Consider the following 27,840-nt stretch of genomic DNA (forward strand, 5'->3'; position numbering starts at 1 on the left):
TCTCATGAGTAGCACCAACCGGCGCTCCCTCTCTCTGCATGTGTGTCTCTCCTTTGTGCGTGATGTCCTCTCGGTGCTGCTCTTTTGCGCTTGAGAGTGGTGGCCAACTGTCTGGTAGCCAGCATGTTTCTTGTTCTCTGTAATATACACCAGGGGTCAAAGTTAAAGTAATATTGATTTGTTTTTTCATTGCGCTTTTGTAGTAAATATATTTACATTGTGTATTTAACAACCACTACAATATATTGGGTACAATTCAAGGCAGGAAAATATGGTCTTCAAATGAAATTGGATTTTTTTCCCCACATGGTTTTGTTTGAAATCACAGCCCCACCCTTCATGTTTAAATAAATAGAACATCACAAAAAACTTGCTTCAAAAGTTGAATAGTATGTCACAAAATATAGGGCTGCAACTGATTATTTGAACACTCAATAAACGCAATTTCGATCTCTTTGTATGTCTTGACATGTGAAGAAATTGACAATAAAGCAGACTTTGACTTTAATCTCTATTATTTTGTCAATTAAACTATCCCTTTATTCAAAAAACAGGACATTCATTTATGTTTTCTGTGCTAACAATTTGAAACAATTATAAATCAAATACTGTTTAGATTTGTAACATGTCGATCATTGTTTTTCTAAGTAAAAGGTAATGTTTTATTTTGATTCAACACAAATATAATCATGACAGCAGTTAGAGCATATTGACTGTTGAACAAGATGACATTCAAATGGTTTGGTCAATTTTAAATTAAAAAGATGTAATCTAACAATTAATCCAAAATAACTATCCATTCATTTAGTAATTGCTTAGTTTCCGATTAATCAATTAATCGTTGCACCTCTAAAACAATACTTTAATAAACCCTAGTAGAAATATGAAAATGGGAACAAACAACTGATTTGCTAGATCACCTGGGATTTGAATCGGATTTGTCATATTGGAGTCCATCCAGTACTGCGTAAAAGGATCTTCTCCAGAATTCTGCCCCTCAAAAGACCACTGGTCTGTACTCTCCAAACTGAAACACAACACATGTCATGGATGGAATGGAGCAGGGCGACCAAATGCAGCTAGGACCAGGGTTTATTGGAGAAAACAAACTAACAGATTCGGCAAACTGACATGATTTAACAAAACAATAACTAGACTGACTGACCGGAACGTGAGACAAGAAAACAACAGGACATGGAGACATCAAGACATAACGACAGCAAACATGATGACAATGATCCGAAAGGGAATGAGGGGCAGACAGGACTTAAATAGACGACAGGTAACAAGAGGCAGGAGGGAATGATCACACTGATCATGGGCACACAGGAGGGGAGGGGCGAGCACACAGGCACACGGACAGAAATTATGACAATTTGCACATAACCGGGGACGAGATGTGACAACACAAGCAGGATGAAAAGGGCTCTTTGGTGAATGTTCATGCTGTCTTTACTTGGTACATTATTTAAAGATATCAATTTATATTATATTTGTATTATTTCTATCATATATTCAAAGTTATGTCTACATAATTAAATAGGGTGTCAGACCTTTTTTCCAGACCCGATGATGGACACGGTTGCCTCTGATATTGTTTGTCCCCATTTGCAGACAATATGGCGTCGTTTTTGTGTTCTGTCTGCAATTTGGGCTGACCAAAGTTTGAGGTGGCATGGCTATCCATGGAACAAGCATTGTGAGGCACCTCAGGGTAGTTCCGCCCATGGCCGTGGTCCGCCATAATCAAATCAAACTGCTGCATTTCAAATGGCTCCATCTGAATCCAAATCATAACGTGGTGGAGATTTAGAGATGTCTTTTGAAGAACAGACAATAAAAGTTAAGTCATTTAATGTAATTTTAATTCAAATGTTACCTGCTCCAAATTAGCCGTGCCTTGGTGTCACTCGGTGTTAATGATCAAATCTCTCATTTACTCGTGAAAACGAGATTACTTTTCAAGTCAACAGTTTAACTAATGATTATAATTTAGGGACGCCTGTCATGAACGTCTATCTTTTTAGCTTCACTTTATATTATATATGTGGGCAGCAACTTCATATTAGGCCGCCAGTTACCGTACAACACTAAATTCGAGACAAATTTAAAAACCATTAACAAGTCATCAATATCGTGACTTAAGTCATTACTTACTTCTCCAGTCTCCACTTCGACAACCTTTTAAAAATTTTAAACTTTGTAGCGTCAGTTTGGTGTAAAAAAAAAAACCAAAAAAAACGATACAGCTTTGAATCGTTTTAATTTGTAACGCATTCACTCAAAAAAAAAAAGTTGTTTATCGTCGTATCTGCGGTGTGCTCTTATAACCTGTAGAAATAATAGTAACAAAGACACATTTTTAAACCAATCAATATAATTGTCTAATACAAACCAGTGTGCAATTTAAAAAAACTTAAATCTAAATCACAGTTGCAGAGATTGGTTTAATTGCATTCATGGTCTACAAATCAAAATAATTCCATCTCATTTCGACGTTCACGTCATTAAGTGCTGGAATGCTGTCGCCCCCTTGTGGTAAATCGTACTAAGTGCACATGGTTGACTCACTGAAGCATCCCGTTATCTTGACTTGTAGTTTTTCCATTGAAAAGTAGACCCCGTCTTATCCTATTCGTACAATGCCCAATTCCAAAGAAGTTGGGACATTGTGTAAAACATAAAAGCAGAATACAAATATGTAACTGAAAATACTACAAGGACAAGTTCAAAAACATTATCTGAACTGCTTATCCTCACGAGGGGTCACGGTCGTATGTATTTATGTATGTGTTTATTTATTATTCACTTACTTATTGATGTACTTAACAATCATTCACTTATTTTGAATTTGATGCTTGCACAACGTCCCCAAAAAGCTGGGTCAGAACGATTACGACTGTGTTACATCACCTGCTTTTTAACAGCACTCAATGACCATTTGGGAACTGAGAGAAAATGTTGAAGCTTTGTAGGTGGAATTATTTTCCATGAATGCTTAATGTAGAAACTTAAGTTGCTGAACAATCCAGAGTCTCTGTGAGTGTACTTTGCGTTTCATAATGTAAAACCCAAACAACCCCTGACAACACACACATATCGGGGTCAAGCCAAATCGGGACACTGTGCCTGCAGAACTCAACTCACAGGCTTTTATTGCCCCAGCCAAGCTTTTCTGGAAAGTGTTGCAGGCTTCAAATGAAAAATTAAACAATAGTTTTGAGAAAGAAAAATAGAACAATAGGTTGTATAATGAAAATCTTTGTATTCCGTCTATTTTTTACATTACGTTACTCCATTGAAATTGGGATTTTGGGTGTTTTGCTGTACCAATTTGTCAATAACAAAGATTTATTCTATTCCTGTAGAGTATTTAGCAGGTTGTGTTTAATGTCTAGAATATTCAATAGGTGTTGTAGGATAAAAAAATATATATATATTTCCATTTTCAATATCACTTTTTCCCATTAATTAATTTGGGGGGAGAGGAGACAGGACAGAGAAATAGAGAATTCAATGAAGCTCTCAACAATGGACAATAAAGGGCGCGCAAACACCAGGCAGGAGGACCGCAGGGCAAAAAAATATATATAATAAAAAGAATCAAAAGCCAAGATGAAAAGCGGGGCCATTTTTATTGTTTTTTGTTGTAAAAGGGTCATCAACTGAAGCAACATATACACTATAAACTAAACATATACAATTATGTACAAACATTTGTTAAATCTTCATGAAAATGCTCCATCATTTGACTTTACAAGTGGGTTAGACACATTTTGTCCCAATTAAAGAGAATCATCAATGGTCTTCAATAACTTTACAACTGAAGCAAGCAAGACAAATATTAACAGAAAAACCTGGTGAGATTTCACTCTGTGGTCACCATATTGATTTTGCATTTAGAGCTTGTTAAATGTTCATGAAGGTATGAACTCTTCCCACTTATATACCGTTCTGGTTGACAAGAATTACAAAAACAATTTTATCTGTATAAGCATTAACCAATACTATGATTATTCTTGAATTTTTGGACGCGAATTACTAGCTTCCGATTTGTCACTTTTGTTACGCTTATCTCTGCCATTTTCAGCAAGACCTTTTTGAGCTTTTGTCTTTGTTGCCAAAATAATCTACCTCTACTCCACTACCTGTTAATGAGGTGGCCTATTTTGTTTTTGTTTTATGCCCAACATGTTAGGATTGTTCATTTTGTGATTTGGCAAGCCTACGCGGCTTACAGTTGGAGTGGGCAGCAAGGCAGCCCGAGGCTTTGGAGTTTTTATTTCCGCTTGACTTCGTGGATTTTCTGAACTACCCCAATTATCCCTTTGAGGACCACGGACTGCTTGATACTTAGGTCTTAGACCCCTACCTCGGATGCCTAATCCTCTCTTGTACGGTCTTGAGTTCCTTATGTTAGAATCGGGTTCCCTCGAGTCAAAAATTGGGCCTCTCTTGTCCTCGCCTCTTCGAGTCCACATCGGGACTTCAGTGTCTGTATCCCACCCACCCGGCCCGTGTCCCTGTCTTTGATTGTCAGGTGCCCCTCTCATATCCATTTTGTTATGAGTAAATCTTCTCATGTCAGAGTCTTGCATCATAAAATCAGGATCAGATCCTTGGTGACCTGGTGAAGGGCAATTCATCACTAAATCGTCCCTCTTGCTTTCTATTGCTCTCGGATGTAAATTTCTAGCATCACCAACCCTTTCATCATATGGATTTTCATTGTATCGACCATCTGCGTCTCCCATTCCTCTTCGCTCGTAGCTGTCCTGCATCTCAACTTCTCTTCTGTTTTGGAATGAATTGTTTTTAGCATGTTCAGGCCATGGCCGTTCCATGCTTGGACCTCTTGGTCTTCGTGACTGCCTGTCAGCCTCTTGAACACCGAAACGATCTGAACCACTGCCTGGAACTCTCCTTTCATTGCTTGGTTGTCTGCAGTCCATGTTTTCTGATCCCCATCTTGGCTCAGCAACCCCTCTACTAGACTCTCTAAAGTCATTTCCAGGTCCCAGTCTGTCAGGTCTAGCACACATCATATCATCGTTATCTTGGAAAGGCCTTGGATTCCTAAACCCAGGACCACCCCAATCATCTTCACAAGATCTTCTAGGCCCAGGAAGCATAGGTGTCTGATCTGGTATGTGCCCTCGCTCTCTCATCATAGGGCCCCTGTGAGCGTTAAAAGGCCCCTCGGTATTAGATTCAAAATCATCATTACGCTCTGGAAAAGGTTGAGGATTCCTGTCATCATGATGGTCCCAATCATTTTCAAAATGTGTTTCCCGTTCATCTGGCCAGTGTATTTCAGCGTCTGCGCCTCTACGATCTGGTGCTGGGTATCTGCAATCTGCTGCTTTCCATTTGGCTTGATGACTATTTTCAAACTCACATTTCCTTCTATGCCTTTGAGCTTGCCTACCATCTCGACCTGATCTGTCGTTATGCCGGTTTCCTGGTCCCATGAACGATGGTCCATTTTCTCTCCAATTGGGACCTGGTCCCCCTTGATCTCTCTCAAAATTCATCATTTGGAAGTCACTGTCTTCTGGTTCTCGTCTGTCAGGCCCCAAGCCTTCCATGTGTGGATCTCTAATTTCGCATACTGGCCCTCTGAAATCTTGACCTTCCCTCTCATACTCCAAGTCATCTCTGAAAGGTGGACTTCTCCTGTTGCACTCTGGGCCCCTCATTTGGGGAAACATTTTATCCGGGCCAGGTTCTCTATCAGAAAGAACACTGCCGTACCTCATTTCTTGCCTATCGGGATGTCTCCTATCAGGCCCGGGGAAATCTGTGTTTGGACCCAAATGTTCATCCCCTGGTCTGTTGGGAATTCTTGCTTCTGGCATTCTATGTTGCTGGCTTCTGATATCAGGCCCCGGATGATTTCTTTCTGGTCCTCCTTCAGCCATTTTATGTTCCATAAATGGTTGATTTCTTCTGTTATCAGGCCCTGGATGATTTCTTTCAGCTCCTCCTTCAGCCATTCTATGTTCCATAAATGGTTGATGTCTTCTGTTATCGGGCCCTGGATGATTTCTTTCAGGTCCTGGTCCCCTAATATCTGGTTCTTTCCAGTCATGCAAGACTACCTCCCTATTTGGATTCCCTCTTTCTGACTGAGGGTCCCAAGTTGGTCTACTAGGTTCGAGCCTATCAAGGCCTACCTCATCAACGTGTCGATCTCCCCAAGGAGCAGAAGGCACATGACCATCTATTGAACTTCTTTTAAATGCGCGCCCTCGCTGATTATTTCTTGGCAATCCCATTTCTCCTCTGCCAGGCTCGATCGCCCTAAAATTAGAACATTCAGATCTGTTTCTGTCAATGGCCGAACAGTTGATTGGCAATTCCCTCCTCCTTTCATTCCCTGACCCACTGAAATGTGAGCCTGCAAGTCCTTCTGTGCCGATCCTTTGAAATTCCATATCAGGTTTTCTTCCACTAAGAACACTATCAGCCATAGCTGGATTTCCAATGTTTAGTTCTTGTGATCTGAAATTGCTACCACCTGGTCCTCTTCTATCATGTAAAGGAATTCTCGTGTCAGTACATAACTTCTCGGGATCATTCCAGTTACACATATTGGGTCCTCTGACATCACCCCGTGGTCTGGTGAAATCTGGACCACCCAGTTCTCTCCTGTCAGATACTGGAACTTCTTTTTTAGGATGAATTTTCCCTTCCCTAGGTCCAGTGCCACGTGAACCACCGGGTCCTCTGCTATCGTGCTTTGAAGGCCCAACATTTGGCACTCCCACTTCAACCTGTGGTTTACGAGGGTCTACACCAATACTGACTCCTTTTTCAAGACCTTGGTTTTCCATTGCCGTACCTCTCCAGCCAGGCTGATGGACTTTGCTTTCATCTGGTCCATGTTGCCCTTTTCCGAATGAATCTCCAATTGGACAATTCCAATCAATTGTCTTGCACTCAAACTGTTCTATACTTTGACTGCTGTTAACTCCCATACCGGTTCTTTGAGCCCTCCAATTTGTTTTTTGAATATTAGAAATCCCATATTGGTTTTGCTGAGCATTATTTTCATTAGTTCTCTTAGGACATTGGTCATGTTTGTTATTTCCTTTAACATTTACATCATTGCTACCTGTAAGTCTTTCTCTAATGCCTCTGTCTGGAACATGTGAGTCAACTCCACGACTAAAACCTTGACCAGGCCCCAACGAACATATTTCGCCTACATTTTGCTGTCTAATACCGTGTCGGTTTTCTAGTATTGTCATGTCAAGACTATGCACACTCCTTTCAATCCTAATATCGTACTGTGTTCCTTTGAAATGGTGTGCAGATCGAACGTCTTGTCCCGTAGAGGAAATGCTGGACTGAACATTTCCATAATTTATAGTTAGTCCCGGTCTATGCATGGATATGTCTTTGTCTCCTTTCAAGCATTTTTCAATGTTTAGCTTTTCATCTGACAATAATGTAGATGCTGTCTGCAGGTATCTGTCGTCAGAACACGTGGATGAATTCGACATTAAAGTACTTTCTTGATGTTGTATGTTTACATCTCTGCCAAGTTTCTGAAAATCCTGAAGCAAAGTCTTACTTTTGATACCGGGGTTACTACCTTTTATTGTCAAATCTGAAACCCTGTCTTGATTTTGAGAACCCCCAATATTCATGACACCTGCCTTGCATGCTGGTTGTTCTGGCGGCTCTACTTTTAGACTAGGAACTTCAGGATCTTGCGCTGGATGACTACCCGGTCTTGGACATTTTAGAACACGGCTTATTTCTGGGCCTGAACTTGTGCTTGTTTCCACAGTTGTATCTAAAGGTCCACCCCCTTGACTCAATATTTCTGAATACTTTTGACCCTCGCTCTCTGTCTTTATTATATTTCGCTCTCCTGAATCTGAACCCCATATATTAAGCGCTCTCAAAATAATGTTCTTAACATTTGATGTACCTTCAAAATGTTGTTTGTTCACCAAAGTTGCTTCGTTTACAGAAAGCTGGCAATCTTTTGCTGCTTCCACTGTTGGTGTCAGGTTATTGATTTGTGTCTGGCAAGATGTGACTTTGTGAGATTCATCTGAGGGATTATTATCTACAACACTTGGTTCCACAAACCGTGGATCGGGATCAGGGCTCTCAGGGGAATCCCGGATGGGAGGGTCAATTTCTCTGAGGGGAATCGAACTTTCAAATTTATCTCCACTTGTCACTGGCTGTTTATTCACCTGTGGAGACGGAACATTAACTGCATTATCAAGCCCACTGGCCTTGTTTTGTAAAGGATCATTGGATTTTGCTTGTTGTGATGTTTCAACTTTTAAATTGGGTACATTTTCTTGTGAAAAGTCTTCAGACCTATTAGATTTTAAATTATGTTCATCACTGGTATCTCTCATAGAAAGAGGGGTATTCAATGCCCTAGTATGTTCAAGTTGTCCAGCATCTGGGTTCAACTGACATTTTAAAGGGACATGCATTTGTTTCTCAGTGGGACTAGGGGATACCCTGAACTCTTCAGGTGCTTGTGGAATCAAATCATTTTCCATGGGAGAGGACGTTGACCTCCTCCGATCATGGGAATGGTGCCGAGTACTGTGCGATTTACGGTGACGCGCCTGCCGTTCAGAGTGGTCTCTTCTATGCTTTGACCTATCCCTTTCACTTTTTTTGTGTCTATCTTTTCCTCTGTGTTTCCTGGAATGTGAAACGGAACTTTGGCTCGATGGACTTCTGCAGCGGCCTCTTTCACGATGTCTTCGTCTCTTTGGTGATGACCTACGCCTTCTGCTGTGATGTGAAATTGAAGAGGTGTAGTTTTGGGGTAAAAAGGAATCCTGAAAATTTGCTGTGCCTCCTTGAAACACATCCTCTTGGATTTGATTGAAAAGGTCATCTTCTGGATCATAAGGTACATCAGAATCTTCAATCTCACCGGCAGAAGAAGATTTGTCATTTTCGTTTCCATTGTCTGATACTTCAGCTTGTTCTGTAACTGGTGTAATATTTGAACAAGAAATGGCTTTTTTGTCTTTTTGCCTATCAGTTTGTGACTCCTTGCCGGGAAGAGCGGCAGGCTCTGTTAGACTGCTGGCTTCTTCCGGCTTTGAATCTTTTGATTCTGAATGTTTGGACTCTGAGTGAATTGTACCACTTGGAAGGGATGCGACTTGACTGAGAGGCAGAGACTTGGAGGGAGAAGACTTCATGGAATCACTAGCAGAAAATTGTGCCATAAACATACCAACAGCCTCTCTTTGTTGACGAAGTGCCTCTTCCTGTTCCTTTAACTGTCGCTTTTGCTCTTCAATCTGTTTATTAAGTTCCTCAAGCATTCGCTGCTGCTCAGTCAGTGTAGCAGCTGAGACGACTATCGTACCTATGGGAAGGTTCTGTGGAACGGAAGTGAGAGATGAAGTTGGGGGTGGAGTTTTGGCTAAAGACGGTGTTTCAACCGTTGCGGCAATTGCAACTGACGATGGAGGGTTTGACATTTTAGTTTGATTTGCCTTCTTTGCCTCACATTGGAGATCTTGAAAAATAGTCTCATCCTCTGGATCATAGGCCACATCATCATCCACAGCACTTGTTAATGGAGGCTCTTCCGAATTACTTTTTCCTTTGCTCTGTGAAGAAACAGTTTTATATCCTCGTGCTGGATCATATTCCTCTTCTGGGTCATAAGGGCGATCAAATTTGTCTTCCACTTGAATATCTTTGACTTTAGATTTCTGTCCATACTGTTGAACAATTGGATCCATCATTGAGCCAGAAAACACAGTTACCTTCGCGCTCATCGTTGACATGTTAGTAGTACAACGTTCCTCATTAGAAACCATGTCAGGACCTTTCTTATCTTTAAACAATGCACCCGAGATAGTTGATCGTGATTTAACATTGGGGGCTTTGACGTTTGTATCAGGGATGCTGCTAGATGCGGATTGGGTGGATGCAGCAAGAGCTCTGGTAGAAACGGTGGGGTTTGATTTAAAAGGGGTCAGATGCGATGGGCGTCCTTCTGCATTGGAAGAAAAATTCGAGGTTGACCCAGGACAAGGAGGCGAGTCAGGTGGGGTTGTGCTTGCAGGGGTCTCAGGATCATAGGGTTGGAAAACCTCCAATTTGTCAGAACCGTAGAGGACTGGAGGTTTTGGGATCCACATAAGGTCTTTAGGGAGAACTTTTGTTTTCTTTTCTTCTATTTCCTGAAGTGCACTTCCGAAACGTTTTGCTTTTTGGATAATTACCAAACCAAGAAGAAGATTGGGCCGGTTCTTTTCAAGTCCTGTAAAGACACAGTACGCAAACATTAAACAACCATGCAAACAATATGTTGCTAGTTAAGATAAAGAAAAGAAGACTGTAGTGAGAAAAAGTGTCTAGATTTATATCACGTCTTGAGCAATATCACACCTGGTCCTTCAAGGGGTTGCAGAATGGATGGAACGGATTCCTTTCCACTAAGTGGTACAATGTAGACATCCTTGATGGAACGGCTGTTGTTGGAAACTACACCAAAACGCCCTCGGCTGCTGAAGTACGAAAAGAGTGAGACATATGCCACCTCTTCTTCTTCTGTAGCAGGATGGAAACGGATCACGCATAACTCCTAACACACAAAAACAACCCAGAAAAATGTATCATGTAAATAATGTTGCATAAGAGAAGTGACTAATACAGTCATCATGGTAAAATATCAGCATTTTTTCATCTACAGCTAAAATGAAGGAACAAGATCATTGCTTCAGTACTATTGGGATTGAGTGCCGATGGTGCTTGCCTTTGAAATGTTGGTCTTGAGCTTGGCAACATATTCCCACACTGTTTGAGGCATGATTCGTCCACCAATTTCAATGCTATCGGGTAGTTCCTAAAGGTAAAAAGAAATGTATTTATAGTTTAGTGACAAACAATGACAGAGCTGATATGATCAAACGAAAATATTACCAATTTCAGTGTTTCGGCAGATCCTGAAACCAAATAGCACTTGGTAGCAAACTTAGATACTGTCAACATGTTGAGGAAGCCTTTCCACATTACTTCTTGTTTGGCCAGGAACTGTGACGTTTCACCACTGCTTGGAGATTGAGAGATGACATTTCTGGAAAACAATCCAACAAAACGAATCCATACTCACACATTAGCCATTTCACACAATTTTACAACGCATAACAAATATTATTACATCATAAGCGTATGTTTCTATATATACCTTGAGGACATGCCATAGAGTCGGGGATCAGCCGAAGAGGACGGCTTCATTAGGATAGATTTTGGTAATGGTTTTGTTGGTGGAACGGGCAATTTAGGGACAAATGATGAAGCAGAGCTATCCTCTCTAAGAGAATTATAAGGTGCTGATTGGTTCTTCAATGTATTTGTAGGACCAGGGACGCTACACGAAGAAGCAGCGTTTCTATTGGCCGCAGTGCGGGGGTCACGCCTCGTAATCGTCACTGTGGAGACGGCCGGAATCACAACGGGCGTGTATGATCTTTTTGATGATGTTTTAGAAGTATCTGGGGATGAAGGGGACTCCATGACAGGGGAAGCAGGTGACTCTAAAGTGGAAGAGGCTTGTGAATCCATAATGGGAGAGGCAGGAGATTCAACCGCAGCAAAGTCGCTTGTGTCAATAACAAGACGGGAAGATGGGTCGAACATAGGGGATGATGAATAATCAAAATCCGGTGCGTCGGGTGAGTCAGGTGGTGCTCGTAGAGGTGAGTCGTCTCCTGTAGACTTTCTCCACCGTGAAAAATGTTTAGTGCTTGATTCAGACACTTTCGTCTTTTTGGTTGGGGGTTCGCCTTCCCCTATTTGTCCTTTGAAACAAAGATAGCAACAAAATATTTAAGATAAGTAGGAATGGGAGGATGTACTTATAATATATTTGTTGAATTCACCTGTACAGATCTTGCATTTGAGGTCAAACAGGTGAGCCTTGTGTTCTGAGGTAGTGTCTTTAAGCATACAGGTAAGAACATCTGGCAATGCGCTCCCTTTGGTTGGCTCACTTGTTTTGTTCTTGAGAATGTGAGTAGGAAGACTTTTCTTCTGTTTGCAGGGTAAAAATGTTCAACACAGGAAGTCAATCACATGACTGAAATGTCATTATAACAGTAATTATGTCAAAACATCATACTTGAAATAAGATAAATGCTCACATTGCCTAGTGGTCTTTTCTCAGTCTTTGTGATGTTTAAACAAGGGAGATCAACCTTCACAGCTTCGGGTTTAGGGATGTTTAAAGAGGAAAGATCAACCTTCACAGCTTCAGGCTGCGGCAACGAACCGGATGCTCTGGCAGCTTCATCTTTAACCTACAAACAAACAGGATTTTATTTATCACAAGGGAAAACTATTCATTTGCACTGCCCGCCTTATTTTTCTTTGGCAGCAGATATGGGATTTACCTGTGATCTGTCCTTTACATTGTCTGGGGCCTTGGTACCCTGCATGTCCTTTTGGCTCATCCTGACTAGTCTGAAAGGACTGATGTCTCCTTGCACAACTCGATACAACAAGCCCTAGAGAAAAAAAACAAGTGACTCATCACTCTACATACAGCACCTACAATCTAGATGATACATAAAGAAGTAAATACATACATAAATGATTATTACTCGATAAACAGCGCCTACCATTTAGATAATAAATAGATAAAATAAATGAATACAAAATAAATCAACTTAATAACCGAGCAAACCTTGTTTTTGGGATCTTTCAAGTTGAACATAATTGTTCTGTACTTATTCATGTACTTGCTGTCTGTATTGCGAAATATGTCGAACATCTCCATCTCAATGCTTGCAACGAGCTTGACAGCATCACTTTCAGACATGGTCAGTTCCTCACAGTCACAAACCCTTGACAAACAAAGAGCGAGTCGATATGTTATGTACCAATTGTGACCTTCCCTGTCGATTTTGGTATTGCTGAATATACTTACCTTTTGGACAGGATGCCTGTGAGGGAGCGCTGGATGCTCTGTCTGACCTGGTTATTAGGCAGAGACGGTCTGGAGGGCGGCGCACTTGGTGCAGGTGGCACGGGCAGATTTCGGGTCTCGTTCAGCAGGGTCGGGGCCGAAGGCTTTTGGCATGAGGTTACCGTCTGGCTCGAAGACGGCTGAAGTCCGGATTGCTTCTTTGGTATTATATATGTTGCCAAAGAGTTCAAAACACCCCCCGTCGAATTGTGTTCAGATGTGGTTGAAGATTGTGAGGCCGGACTTGGAGCGGATTTTGTTCTTTTGGGAGGTACGGCGGGATCTGATTCATCAGTTGTTTCAACTGAAGTGTATCTTTTTGTGGACTCCATCGTGCTGTTATGAGGGGTACTCTGTGGTACAACTGGTTCCGACACAGGTTGAAGTGAGGGACGTGTGTCTGTGGAGGGGTCCTTTGAAAGTTGTTTTGGGGGAGTTTCAGTGTCTTTTTGTTTACATTCTTTTGAAGCTGTCGGGTGGGAAAAACATGACATTGTGTGAGTATCATTGCTTGATGGCAACAGAGACATTCCGTACTGTGCAACAAGTCTTAGCCACATCGAGTTCAACATGTGTCAGCGAAAACAATCAGTGAGCAGCATTAAGCTCGACTGTTGCTGATCTGACAGCTCTGACAGCTTACTTGCTCATATGGCAGACTGAAAAATCAACAACTGGCCACCACTGTTCTAAAGTAAAGCTCTTGGGTGGGACAAGCAGTTCAAATCATGGATAGATGGGTTGCTGGAGCATCTGTTCCTCATGAGGTCCAAATGCCATCTTGACAATAATTACTTCGGTGTGTGCATGTGTGGAAGCGTGTCTGTGGCCTTTCAACATTAACGATATTACAATAAAACTGGTCAAAAAGAATTTGCTATATTTTGAATCAGAGATGCAAGTAAACTGAGATTAATTGATGACGGAACGCCAATTGAATAATATTCAAATATAACATACGTATTAATGACTTAGAATGGTGTGTGGTGCGAGAAAGCAATTAGAGCATGATTTAGAAAAAATCTCAGTGGCAGCAAGAAACCATATCATTGCAGAAAAGTGTAGATTTTAGATTACAACAAAGCAGAATCTAGAAGTTTGCTATTTCTCATGGCATCGTGCCACATCTTAATGCTATACCTGTGCAAACTCAATCGGGGAAGCTGAGATCATTTAATCATAGACTGATGAATATCATAGTACCTGATTGATCATACGTAATAATGCAAACCTCAGCCGTATAGGAAAGCAAAAGAGCTAAGAATGAAAAGGCCTACTCTCAGAATACTTAAATAGTATTTATAATCTGTTGAAAGTGGCCTGATATCTAACAAAATGACTTTGCTCACTTTAAATGTCGGTTTTGTTAATACTGGATTTACAAATGAACCGCATTTGTTAAAAATAACAGCAAATTGGGCATCTGGATCAAGACCTCATAGAAGCCCGGCAGAGTGTAAACTGCTCTGTAGCCAAAAAAAACACTCAGTTCACCTTTTCCAAACACAAAGTTGAGCCAGCAGTCTGTGCTTCCCTGACAGTTAAGAAATTACTGAGGCACAACATTCAAAAACAGCTTTTCTCCCAGAATGCAACTTATACAATGCTATCTTAATTGCGTAGATTTAGTAAAACGATAGATTTTAAATTTCATGGATGATTATATTTTAGTACTATCATTTTGGGCAGAAGACCTTCTAAACTGTAGATAATAGACAACGTACGTTTTGTAAATCAACTATACATATCAGATGTCATCGAAGGTTGCGCAACATATATATGTCCACTAGAGGGCGATCACGTAACACTGTTATATTTTTGCTTGAGTCATTTTTAAGCCATTTCATTGAAACCATACTAGATGCAATGACTATAAATACATTTCATATGCCAAGATTTCAATTGTTTTATACAAAAGCATTGGATGCGTTTTTATGCACTCAGAATGTGCGTGTGTGTGTGTGGGGGGGGGGGGGGGGGGGTGTAAGTGCGTGTGTGTGTGCGCGTGCGTGCGCATGTACACATTTGAAGAAAATCTTTGGTACCCCTCTTTTAATGAAATAAAAACGCACGGTGGTTAAAACAAAATAATAAAAACAATGTGTAAATGGGATTAAAATTAAAAAACAAACAAACATTGGTTTTGAATTACGGTTCAACAGAAGGATAAAATCAATTTGACCGTTTGACATGTTCATGATGTGTCTTCTGAATAGCAATGCAGGTGTCTACAAAATTGTGATCTGTTAGTTGGCCTATTTAAAAGGGAGACAGTCAGTCACTATGCTGTTGGGTGGCATTGTGTATATATGGACCAGAGAATAAAAGTAGGAAGTGGAACTTTCCAAATAGCATGATGGCAAGCCACAAATGTCCTATGGACATTGACTATGTCCACAGACGGAACAATGAAGCTTACCAAGAAACGATTACGGTCATGACGGTGACATGTGGAGGCTGCTACATATGGCACAGGGTGCCTTGAATCTGTACAATGAACTCCCAAGACTATCAATATATTTTCAACAGAAACGTGCTGCCCGATGTCAGAAAACGTGTTCAGTGACAGGTCATGTATCTTGCAACAGGATAATGATTTTAAACACACAGCTAAAATTACTTTTGAATGGCCATGAGCAAAACATTGGACTATTCTGAAGTGGTCTTCCATGAGCCTTGACCTAGGGAGGAACTGAAACATGCCAGTGACTGACTCATAGTTAAAGTTGTGCAAACAAATATTAAAGATCTACTGTTTTTTTGTCTAGTTTCATGAAACACCAAGACAATTTAAACTCACAATCTATGGGCAACTTTAAGTCCTCCGTTAACAGAACATGCATGTTTTGGGGAACATGGAAAAAACATGCTGGCACAGGAAGAACATGCAAACGGCATACAAGGAATACCAGAGCTGAGATTCAAACCTTGAAACCTGTCACCTTTGAGGCAGACGTGCAAACCATTATGTCACTCTGCTGCTCAACTGACCTATGACATCTTCCCTATAAAACAATCATTTCATCAATAAAGGGTTCCTTTGAACATAATAGTGATGTGTGGTTGTCTTTTTTTTCTTTACAGGGACAGGCAATGTTTGTGATCTTAAGTGTGTGTAGTGCAAGGAGGCATTATAGCCAAGCACCAGAAGACCTGGCTGGTACACATGTAGAGTATGCGAAAAAAAAAAATTAGGACCAAATTCGCAAGCCATGTCTCGAGAACTGTCATGTTTGTTAGTGTTGCACTTCCCATGTGCAGCAAGTCAGCGTGTGTAGTGGTGACATTGCATTTTTAAGAATGTACGACTCGCTTGACCTTGATCCCAACAGGCACTTGTTCAAATCTGTGGCCTGCACCCACACAGGAGCCCTCTGCCAACCAAGAGCTCAGTCTGGGAACCCAACTGTGTCCTCAAAAGGCACCAGTGGCATGATATGCAAAGATGTGACTGATGATTGATTCCAGGTTTGCCTCAAAATGTGATCTGTGATGTAATTATTTCATTTTGACTGTTCCAGGAGATCATAAAAGATTTAGTGACAGTTTCTTGCTTTAAGTGGATGTACGCATCAAATGGGCCAATCCACTGTATAGTGTGTTTTGTTGTGTTTCTGGTTTTCTGTACCTTGGAGATAGATGGGTGGTCTGTTATGTCAAGATGAAGTTGATGTGCGATGATAATTGCGTTTGTGTGTGACCGGTGGCTCGCTGTCAAGACACTGTTCAGTGTTGTTGTTTCTTGCAGTCAATGGTGTTGCTCTTCTGTGTTTTATAGAGGATGGTGGGGGTGGGTGGGGGTGTTTGCAGCTATTAGACCACTTGCTAAATTCGCCTTCAAAGAATTGTAGTGTGTAAAAAAAACTGTGAGGGGGGAAAAAAGACGGCAAGGGAATGCCAACTGAACTGATCCTCTGCATGTTTAAAGTTTGCAACTTGTGGAGAAAACAAACTTCCTTTGCAGAGAAAGGAGGACTTCATGTCGGCTGTTACAAAGTAACCAAAATCCAAATGCATTCATTGTCACATGGATCGCAACTTTACTCTCCTCCTCCTCGAGGATTCCTAACAAACCCAACGATGATGTGTGATTGAAAGTGAGCTTGTTTACTATGAGAAGCAGCGTTGGCAGTGTGCAAGCTGCAGAACCAAGATAAAAAAAACAGATGCCCGACAAGGGTGGGAGAAGCTTGGATAAGGTCTGGAGGACCAGTTGGTGACCCCTGATGTATTCTGTGGTCAAATGACTCATTTCTGTGAATAATTTCTGAAGGATACTCTAGCATGCGGCTGAATTTGAAAAAGAATTCTACCGCTTTCCTCACGTTAAGCCGAGCTTTACGTGTACTAAGTGTCCGGATGTGGAAATATCCGCTTAAAGTACGTTGCGGTAAGCTGTAGATAGTTCTACTGTTGTTCACTTCAGTTATATAGTCATCACTAACCGGACTGTCAAATGTCCATTTTATGGCGTAAGCGCTCTCCCGCAAAGACCCGCACACACGACAACAACAAACTCTAGCTGTGGTGCTACTTTGGTATCATAAAACATAGCTGCTAAAGGGCCTGTACTTGAGCAATAAACATCATTTGGGGGGAAAAAAGCAAATATTTCTTCAGGTGAGACACGTTGACATGTTTTTTCGATTCCCCAGTGTTAGGACATGAATTGGAATCCATTCTAGTCCCACTGGATAAAATCCTAACAAGCACTGCTGTGCTTACCTTTTTCATTTTCAACTTTCACAAAACATGTCTAAATTAATGTGCTTTGAAATGCAAAGGCAAAAAAAAAAAAAGCAAGATTGTGTTCCTGTACATCCTGGGCTGCATTTGACCTAACTGTCATATACTTACCAACTCCTGACCCCTGTCATGAATTCATGACCCCAATTGAATAAGTGTGCATGATTGTGTTACTCGCGCAGTAGGCTGCTGTATGTATGATTTGTGATGATGATGAGTAGCGAATGGTACATACACGCTGTGTTAAACTTAGGTGATGGTTGCGGAGAGGCCTGAACACCTGTTAGGGTGGGGTCACAGGCTATGGATGACGGAGTCTCCGTCTGCGTTCCATCACTTTCCGTCAGCAACTCTTCAACTTTTGCCGCTAACCTCGCAGACACTCTAATAGTGTTTTGAGCCTAAGGGGAAGACATTTTCTCTCGTTAAACATTTATGTTGAAACTATATTTTGATTTCAAAATGACTTGAGTGAGTTACCTTTGCAGTGGGTATAACAGGTGTGGCTTTTTTTTGCACTTGCTCTCTTGGAGTGTCCACCTTAGTGTCAGAGAGGGACTTCATAGTGACAGTAGCATGCTGCACGATGCAATCGGTGCCGCAATAAACAGATTCCTGCAATGCTGGCTTGTAGCATCCCGGGCCGATACATAGTGGACCAGAACAATCTGCCTTCATCGCCCCTTCAGGTTCGGTTCCAGGCTTTATTGCAGGAACCTGATTCACCTTCAACTTTACAGTCTTCTGAAACCAGATTGGCAACTTATGACCGGACTTCAACAGGACAATTTGAAACAATACAACAATCACGTTACAAATTGATCGTCATTCAATGAGACATATACGGCCATGGTGTGTGCACGGAAACTGGAACAGCAATACGTGATTAGGGGAAGTGGGGAATTTCATAACCACTGTGACAATTAGAATCCAAATTAAAGCCGAACCTTCAGGGACTCCAATTCCGCTTTCCCCTCTGGTTCTTCACTAGGACTGAGTGACACACACTCGGAAGAAATTTCTGGATCTTTCTGGGAGTGACACTCGGGCTGGGGGTGGCTCAGCTGTTTTGTCGTGCAAGGTGTACAAATGTACTCTTTAGCGCCTTCTGACTCACTGACACCAACGCAGTCGCCATGGAAATACTCCTGGCAACTGTCGCAGGAGATCATGAACCTAGAGATGGGACCAAATGAAGGCAAATCAGGAAGTTAAACCAATCATTTGGAGCGGGAGCAACAACTCTGCTTGGGAGACCTGTGACGCACAAGTTACCTTTTGGTGTGTTTTTGCCGACAGATGCGGCACAGAGCATCGGGGTAGGAACCCTTGACGTCTGATAAGGTTGAACGTTCGGTAATATCTTTAAAGACGCCGTCGCCCTGCTTCCCCTCCCACTCATCTGGTGCATCATTATACTGGCCCGGAGTTGTGTCATTACTCTGATCGGCATCTGTGCCTATGGGAATAAAGTCTGTACTTGTTTGGGCAACAGGACTCAGAGTTAGAAATGAGCGCGTATCCGATGGATTAACAAGTATGACATCATCGTCGTCTTCATCATCTGCCCCAGTAGCCTCGAGGTCCGATGCCTTAGCCCTTCCTCGGCCCCTTCCTTTGCCTTTAGCCTTTGCGCGCCCCCTCCCCCTTCCTCGAGCTTTTCCTCTGCCACCTGCTCTGGTTCTGGCTCCCTGTGTGCCTTTACAGTCCGGCTGCTCCTTGATTTGTATCAAAGGCATGTCATCGCTATCCTCTTCTTGACTTGAGATTAAAATTACATCCTCGACATCCCTTTGTGCCACTTGGCCTGAAACGGCAGCTCCGTCCTTGTCTGCAGGTCCCCTGAGTTCAGACACCTCTGTGTCATCTACAATCTCTGCAGGAGGGTCCTCAGTGGCATCACCAACTCCCAAAATATCAAGGACTGGCAAATCTTGAGAATTTTCCATGGACAAATCTTCATCCCCACCAAGAAGTGTGAAAGCGGTATGAAAAGCAGACCCGAAATCTTGCCACATGTTTGGATCGAGACACCCTTCCGCAGAGGTTACCAGCGGTTTTGTCTCCTCGGATACAGGTGAGGACGAAGCGGACCAATCGAGGTCTTCTAAGATAGTCCGAGATCCTTGAGGAGATGGGGTGGCGTTGTCGTCTTTGGAGGCTTGCGTTCGCCGTGCGAGACGGCTTCTGACTCGTCGTTGAGGCGGAGGGCTGTGGTTTAAGTCTCCAATTTCTTCCATAAACTCACGTCGAGCTAAAGTTGATCGCCTGAAACCCCAAGATTTTCTAAGCTGGGACAATCCCGGTTTATCATCTGAAGCTCCTGATTGGTTCTGCTGCTCTTCTACAAAAATAAACCACAATACCCAAAAATACAGATTATTTAACTCATAATCATTTGGATCGGCCAATCAACAAAGAATAGTATTAGATGCTTTACCTGAGCCTGCATTATTGTCCATTGGTTTCCCACTGACATCCATTGGAATGAATCAAGGCTGTCCAAAATAAAGTATATTACTTATTAGCACATGAGTGAAAGGAAGTGATGCAGGAAACGACTCGAAGTCAACACTAAAAATTGTTTGTGTATATGTGTGTGTGCGTATATGTGTGTCAGAGACACAACATAAAATGTGTAACAATATTCCAACTCTTATGCACTTTATATATTTGTGTATATCAGTGCAACGGTATATTATAATAACATAGACCCCCTTTGTGAACCTATAAATGTTGAGCACACCATCCAACGAGTTATATTAATTAAAAAAATATTACCCAATGAGCCCCAATATATTGAAATTGCCATATGCACATTTTCATATGTTGATCAATTTACGTAAGTAAAATAAGGATTATTTGTGAAGGGTTTGAATGCCCCGTATCCCATTAGGGTGGGAAGGCAACCGTAAAAGGGCGAGCCACCAACGACTTTGAAGTGCGCTCAAGCCAAATGCGTCACCTGCTTTTCTCACCATCGGATCAATCTCCTATTCTTACCAGGGACCAGCAAACCGTAATTTATCTTACTACTGGCTCTCACCAACCAGTGGCTCCCGGGCTGCATGTGGCCCTTTGCCCAGTTTCAAAACCGGTTCCAATATTCAGTCTGGGTAAGGCCATGCTCATATTCAGTTTTTCTAAAAACCCAAGTAAGACCCCTGGGTAAGTCCTTTTCTAACCCAATAATTTGGTCGTGTAAACCCATATGGAACATTTCATTTGAGGGAAGCAATCATTTGTGTTCTCTGAATGCTCTACCCGCAAGAAATCTTGGGTCTTTTCAACCAAACACAAGCAGAGGTAATCAAAGATGGCAACAACAAAAAAAACAGCACAACACCACACTTTTGTAGGGAGGAGGAAATCCACTACTTCATTACTCTGACGTGGTGAAAGATGTGAATACAATGCCCTTTATTGATGGGAGAAAGTAAGAAGCGGAAATGACATCAATTTGCATCATGACATTCATCTGTTGCGGTCTTGATGGGGAGACCCCGATTGATCAGAGTAATTCACTCACGCATACGAACGGGTTATTTGTAATGTTTCAGAAACCAGAATTTTGACCTTCCTTCCGTCACAAAATGAGCAAAGTCGGGGTTAACTATTGTCAGTCAACTTTGAAAAGGGCTCATTCGGATGAGGCTATGGAATTGATTATAATCATCAAGCTAGGTGCCAACTTCGTGCATCTCAAACACATCTGCTTTAATGCAAATGACGGTAAAAACACTTCATTTTAAAAAGAAGCACTATATTTTATTCCATATGTATGTATTTATGCAGTGTTCATTTTTGTACTTACAATGCATGAATGTATATTGATTTAATATGGTAGGTAGAAGCAGGTTTAGATAACATGTCCCTTCTAAAACAAAGCAGAAGCTCTTTTTTCATCTGACTTCATTGAGCAATTAAATGTGGTATTTTGTTGACTTTATGTTTGAGTTGAATACAATTAGAATAAGGTGAACATAAGCAGTACATTTCAAAGACGACTGAACTTTGGAAGTAGTTACCGTAATTTCCGGACTAAAAGCCACTACGTTTTGCTCAAGCTTTGAACCCTGCGGCTTGTCGTCTGATGCGGTGTATCTATGGATTTTTCATGATTTTCGTGATGACTTGATCACTTATACACTCGTAAAAAGGCTGTGGGCCGCTGTTGTGCGGCACCGCTTTGTTGGGCAGAGGGATATGTGACACGGTCACTGGAGAGAAGAGTGGTGTGTTGATGGCATGTCCATCCGCCAGGCAAATAGTGTGTGGCGAAGTATATCTGACGCTATTCCAATCGGACACTGAGGCGGAAGACTTCGATGGTTTCAGTGCACAGGAGGAAGATGAAGACGGCTCTCAGTGACTTTGACTGGTATGTTTTTTTAACCAGCCCTGTTAGTGCTGTGCTACCGTGTTGCTGCTTTGTTACCGCTGCATCTCAGTGACTTTTCCCGGTGTTTTTTTTTATCCAGCCCTATTAGTGCTGTGTTACTTCCGTGGTGCTCCGGTATTACTGCCGCGTCACAGGCAGTGTTTGGAAAGAAATGTTAAGGTATGTTATTAAAACTTTAAAAAGGCTTTCTGTGTATCGTCTTTGTAAATAACTCGTGTGCACATGCGGCTTTTAGTACGGCGCGGCTTATTTATGAAAATAACCAAAATGCGGTTTATAATCAGGTGAGGCTTATAGTCCAGAAATTACAGTACTCACTTTGAAAGTCCGGCAGAAAGCTGAATAACAGTTGTTACCTAAATTTACGGAGTGCTATTATCAACTTGCTTGGAATATATTGTATGTGCTGAAAAAAAAAAACGGAGTGGAGGGGAATTTGTCAAAAAATGGCAAAGAGCTAGTGAATGTGAGGGGACAGAATGGCGGCAGTGTATGTGTGCCCATGTGCAAGAGGTGGCTTTTGCAGCGGTAGTAAAAAATTACCGTATTTTTTGGAGTATAAGTCGCACCTTTTTTCATAGTTTAGGTGGGGGTAGACTTGTACTCAGGAGCGACTTATGTGAACTTTGTAACACACACATTCACACCATCATTACCGTCCGTCATTGTGAAGTAGATTCACTTCACATGTTATTTTCAGACTAAACCAGATGACGGTGCTCTAGGCCTGCTTTGCTAAATTCACCATTGGCTGTAACTCATCAACTGAGAAGGGCTTAGCAAAAATGGCACCGAAAAGAAAATCATATTCTGCAGATTACAAACCGCAAGTAGTAAAATATGCAGCCGAAAACGGTAATCGAGCAGCAGATAGAAGTTAGTGAGAATGAGAAACTTGTAAGGGACTGACGAAAAGTGAAGGTTAGTCCTAGCGAAATGAAAAAAAACAAAGTTTGTAAGTGACACGGAGGATGAAGAGTTTGAAGGATTTGATGATTTGGAGTGACACAGGTTTGACAAACTTGTTATTTATGTTAGTTATTAATAGTTTCACATTTTCTAGGGAGGCCGTGAAGGCAGCGGGGGGGGGGGTTTAAGTGACACAGAGGACAAAGATTTCGATGGATTTAATGATTTGGAGTGACACGGATGGTTCGATAAAATTGTTGTTTATATTATAGTTTGATAGTTTATATCTAGTTATATAGGCCTGTGGAATAATTTGAACTGCAACTGACGAGTCCAACGTCAGCGGCGCACCGCACACGCAGCGTTGTTTACACAAAGGACAAAGAATTCGATGGATTTAATGATTTGGAGTGACACAGATGGTTTAATAAACGTGTTCTTTATGTTATAGTTATTTGAATCACTGTTATTGTTACGTCAGGCCCGTTCTCAGCTCCTCGTTTGTGTTTGTCACGTTAGCATACCGTATTATCTAGCCTGTTGTTGCTGGTTTATGTCTGTTCTTGGTGTTGGAATTTGTCAAATAAATTTCCCCCAAAAGTGCGACTTATACTCCGGTGCGGCTAATATATGTTTTTTTTTCCCCTTTATTGTGCATTTTATGGCTGGTGCGACTTGTACTCCGGTGCAACTTGTAGTCCGAAAAATACGTAGTCTCACACCATCCAAAACCTTTCAAAAAAGCTCAATTTAGCTTGTTCGCAAAATATGTTCATCAGGGAGAAACGCACTACATTGATTCACAATCGCTCACCCCTAAAGAAATGGAAAAGTCGACTTTTGTTTAATGTACACACGGGCAATCGTGTAAATGTAATTGTGAATGAGTTTAGTTGTCTGGCCAATATTATTTCATGACTAAATGCATGTGAGCAAACATTTCAGACATTAAAAATGTCAATAAAGATGTTATTTTTAAGTGTTAAATTTGAGTAAAGCTTATGCCAAGTTTAACTATCCGTATTATGTTTTTGCACAATATTTGACTAAAATCAAACTTTCATCACAATTGCAACATATAGCAGCAACATTATCAAGGTCTGTACTAAGTCATGGTGAGTACTCAAACTACTTGAACTCATACTTTGAAAACACGTGGTGCCAAGCATCCCTGACTTTCATCTCAGCATGCTGACATACATTTTGCCATGTTGAGATTTAGAATTGAATATTTCAACAATTTGTATGTCAAAGTGATGCCAAATTAAAATTCACCTTGGTGGCCTTAATATTTGCTTAAACATCAGAGTATTTCGTGTTGACATTATGTGAGTTTTAATCTTATGATAAAAAGTAGATACAATTGACTTTTTATCCCCATGCATAAATTACCATTAATTAAATGCAGATTTTCACTACTTGCGGGCCAGCCAAGTCCCTGTAGGCCACGAATAGTAAAAGTTTACTGTAGAAGAAACCAGCGCATCCAAGGAAATACAACCGATCAGAAATTAAAAACGTGACTTACGAGGTGTCACTCATTAGTCAAGCACTCATGGGTACACTCCAGGGTCCAAGTTAAGTCTTTTGGGTGGTCGCTTGAGTAGAACCGGCACTGGCCCTGCATATACATTATAGAATACGTCAAATTTCAATGATTATTTCATAGTGAGCGTCTTGATACAGTATTATTTAAGAAAACATTACTTTTGTATAGTTTTATTTTTCAACTGAACATTTAACATTTGGCATTTTCTAGGCTTTATATCTCGTTCAAGCCATTCCTTGTCAATAAAAAAAAAGTGTGGTTATAAAAACAAAACAAAATCACAGATTTTTAGGAATGTACAAAACCTAAAATATCGACTATTATATATTTTTAAAAAGTGAAAATGTGTTGATTTCATCCCTTTTGTTTATGAAATGTGTACTTGAAGCGTAGAGTGGCCCTGCACAGTCGAAGAGTGAGACCTGGCCCGCGTTAATGTGGAACCCTGCACTGATCACAGGCTTGCTAATATCTTGCAAACACCTTATTCATGAAGGTGTGTTCCTGTAATAAGTGTGTTTTGAAGCTTTATTTTTTATAAGGCTGCGGGAGAGCCTTAAATGAGTGCATCTGCAAGTGTATGACAAATGAATGAGTGAGACCTTTTGTTTTTATGCCAACTCTGTCAGTCACTTTCATTTTCATCCTCCACTCCACTACCTACCGTTCAGTATTCAAAACGGTGCCTGTCCTGTGATCTTACTCGTAAAGAAAAAGTCTAAAAATCCCAACAGATGGAATCCAGTACAAATTTGTCATACTTCAGATAAGACAGGCCTTTTGTCCTTTGAGGATGTGATGTTAGCTAAATGTAATAAACAAGCAGGACGATAGAGAAGAAAGTTGTGAAACTCCAGTTGAATGGATCCTTGAACCTACCTGCGACTGATGCTCAGTATACCTCCAAAAGTTACAATGCACTTAGGAAGGTACATACTGGCACAACTACTAATAAATAACCAATTGACAGCTGTCCAGCTTCGGTCTTCAACCACATGGGTGCAAAAAAAAGCATCTCATTCATCTCGTGCTAACAAGAATGACGTTCCACAAAAAGGGAATGAAGGTAAGTGGAAAGGTTGGTCGTGACTTTTGCTCGACGATTGGGTGTAGGAGGCTCGAAAAAAAACAATAATTGGGCCCACTCTTTCTCTCTCCCTTCAAACATGACCAGTCTTCTTACATATATCATTGATGACAGTGGATGCCTGAATGTACAGGCCAGTGTGTACTTTGTGTGGCAGGGACGGAGGTTAGGCCCTCTTGGTTCGTATTGCGTCTCACGGGCTGGACCGAGTTGTTTAGACATCATTTTTAGCTCGTACATCTGGCAGCATTTTTACCAGGTTCTCGTTGGATCGTACGACTTGCAGACCAACCTGGACAGTCCTTCTGCCATTTACACGTGGACCTAGCAACTTGCGTGGCCATGTACGTGGGCTTGTGTGTATTTGCCACTGATTGGCTATTTAAAAAAAAAAAAAAAAAAGGTCACTCAACAAGCCACAGTCATGATCATGCATTTTGAGTGACGGCGGAAACGCGGTTTTCCGTGTCGAACTGCATTTTGCAATGATGAACCACTAACAATGACGTCAAACAGGTGTCATCGTTTTAAGTACAACTTTCAATTTTTTTGAAAGATCAAGTAACACGTGGTTAACAGGTCAGTCAACATTTCCCAAATTTGTAACTGACAACCCCCCAAAAAAGCCTACTTACAACATATGGCACCAATAATAAAAAGATGTAGGGCAATAATTACTTTGCCTTAGTTGCTGTGTTTTACCATGTTCATATTAGTTCACATATGTACATTATGACTTTCACATTGTGTGCTGTTAAAAATTTCAATATTCATTTGAATTTTCAAATCGTTATGCTGAGACTTACCTATCATTTGCCATGGTGATGGGAATTACCGAATTAGCTAATCAATTACAAATAGTTAGCATCATTATGTGTTGTCTGTGTGAAGCAAGCATTTCAGGGATAGCAGTTTTTATAAATGGATAAAAGATTTTAAAAAGTTTAAAACGTTTGAAGCTTTGATTCTTTTAAAAACAGGGTGGGGTCACAACTAAAATCTCAACCTCGGTTAATGCATTTCCACTGTTTTTCAGCGGTCATAACTTTCTTAATATTTGTTGCAGGAAAACAATATCTCACTGGAAAATCTGTTAAAATACCTTCCTTAAAATGCTGGTGTCATGTAATTCAATCTTTGAAATTTTACACACATAATTTATGTATATTTGAGTTAGTTAAACACACATGGGCTTCTGTGATTTTAGCTCATTGAGTGGCTCAAAGGTCACTTCTATCGTAAAGTTCAATTATGTCAGATATCACTTTACTTTTTCTCTAGAAAGGCATATCAGTTCAATCTACCAAATATTTATAATTTATCCAACATGCAAATTTGAAGCTTCAAGGGCCTGAAAATGATACATTAGCATTCACAAGAGAACTTCTGAAATGTCCGCTGTGTTTACCATAAGAAAATAACATGACATTTCGCCAGATAGATTTTCCCCAAATAAATTGAAACATAATAAATTAACTCTTTAAAATCTGAACGTGAAAGGTAATCAAAATAGACGACTATGGTCGGTATTTGTGAAGACTGCTCAACATATGCAAGATAGTCCGGGCTGTATACTGTGGGCCCATACTTCCCATTGATACCTAACGTGGGTAGCATTTCTGGGGTCGCAAGACTGGTAGCTAGTAGCTACTTTCACTTCTGGAGGTGACAACATGGCAAATCAGCTAATCATCGTTAACTAAATCATTGTTGTCTGAAACGTCAAGACATTTGATTAACCAAATGATGAATACAATGCATTGTAGTTACGTGTTCACAATCGAGTTCCCGCCATTTGAAAGGAAGTGGAGCGTTCTTGACCACAAATACTTTGAAATTCCACCAAAAAAAAGCAGTTGAGCAGACGAGTAAAGCAGTCGACATTACAGAACAGCTTGGCTAACAGCTTAGGTGCTGGACTAACTGCGAGGATGCGCTAATGTACTAAGACAAATCTAACCTTTAACGGCTGTGTGTTGTTTTGCGTGGACGCCACGGGGAAATCAGAACGCATACCTCCGACAAAAGTGGACTATTATCCAACTAACACTTGGAATTATCCTGTTGGCTTGCTAGCACAAGCATCCATTTTCTGCCTTGTTCCATTTTCAGGACATCGCGAGACGACGCTGCGACTTCCCGCGACCTACTTCCGTTTGCGTTTTGTC

At 41.1% G+C, this 27,840-nt stretch overlaps 1 protein-coding gene across 8 annotated transcripts; it reads right to left on the reverse strand.

Moving 5' to 3' along the window:
• Window positions 1-3,618: 3,618 nt before the first annotated feature.
• On the reverse strand, window positions 3,619-27,810 carry si:ch73-181d5.4. Of its 8 annotated transcripts, none has more exons than XM_037241821.1 (17): window positions 27,633-27,799; window positions 20,166-20,223; window positions 19,001-20,069; window positions 18,673-18,901; window positions 18,206-18,469; window positions 17,961-18,126; window positions 12,941-13,448; window positions 12,698-12,857; window positions 12,405-12,518; window positions 12,156-12,311; window positions 11,895-12,045; window positions 11,201-11,813; window positions 10,936-11,089; window positions 10,769-10,858; window positions 10,402-10,597; window positions 6,002-10,273; window positions 3,619-5,863 (listed from the first exon to the last, which is right to left on the reverse strand). In XM_037241821.1, the coding sequence occupies exons 2-17, from the start codon at window positions 20,206-20,208 to the stop codon at window positions 4,152-4,154; spliced, it is 9,897 nt and encodes a 3,298-aa protein (XP_037097716.1). In that variant the 5' UTR covers window positions 20,209-20,223; window positions 27,633-27,799; the 3' UTR covers window positions 3,619-4,151. The 8 variants fall into 8 exon arrangements, with proteins under 8 accessions (XP_037097716.1, XP_037097708.1, XP_037097663.1 ...); XM_037241813.1 differs by having other exon boundaries at window positions 5,927-10,273; XM_037241768.1 differs by having other exon boundaries at window positions 3,619-10,273; window positions 27,689-27,810.
• Between the last annotated feature and the right edge of the window lie 30 nt (window positions 27,811-27,840).

The sequence above is a fragment of the Syngnathus acus genome, chromosome 2 (assembly GCF_901709675.1).
Source record: "Syngnathus acus chromosome 2, fSynAcu1.2, whole genome shotgun sequence".
NCBI classification, from domain to species: domain Eukaryota; kingdom Metazoa; phylum Chordata; class Actinopteri; order Syngnathiformes; family Syngnathidae; genus Syngnathus; species Syngnathus acus.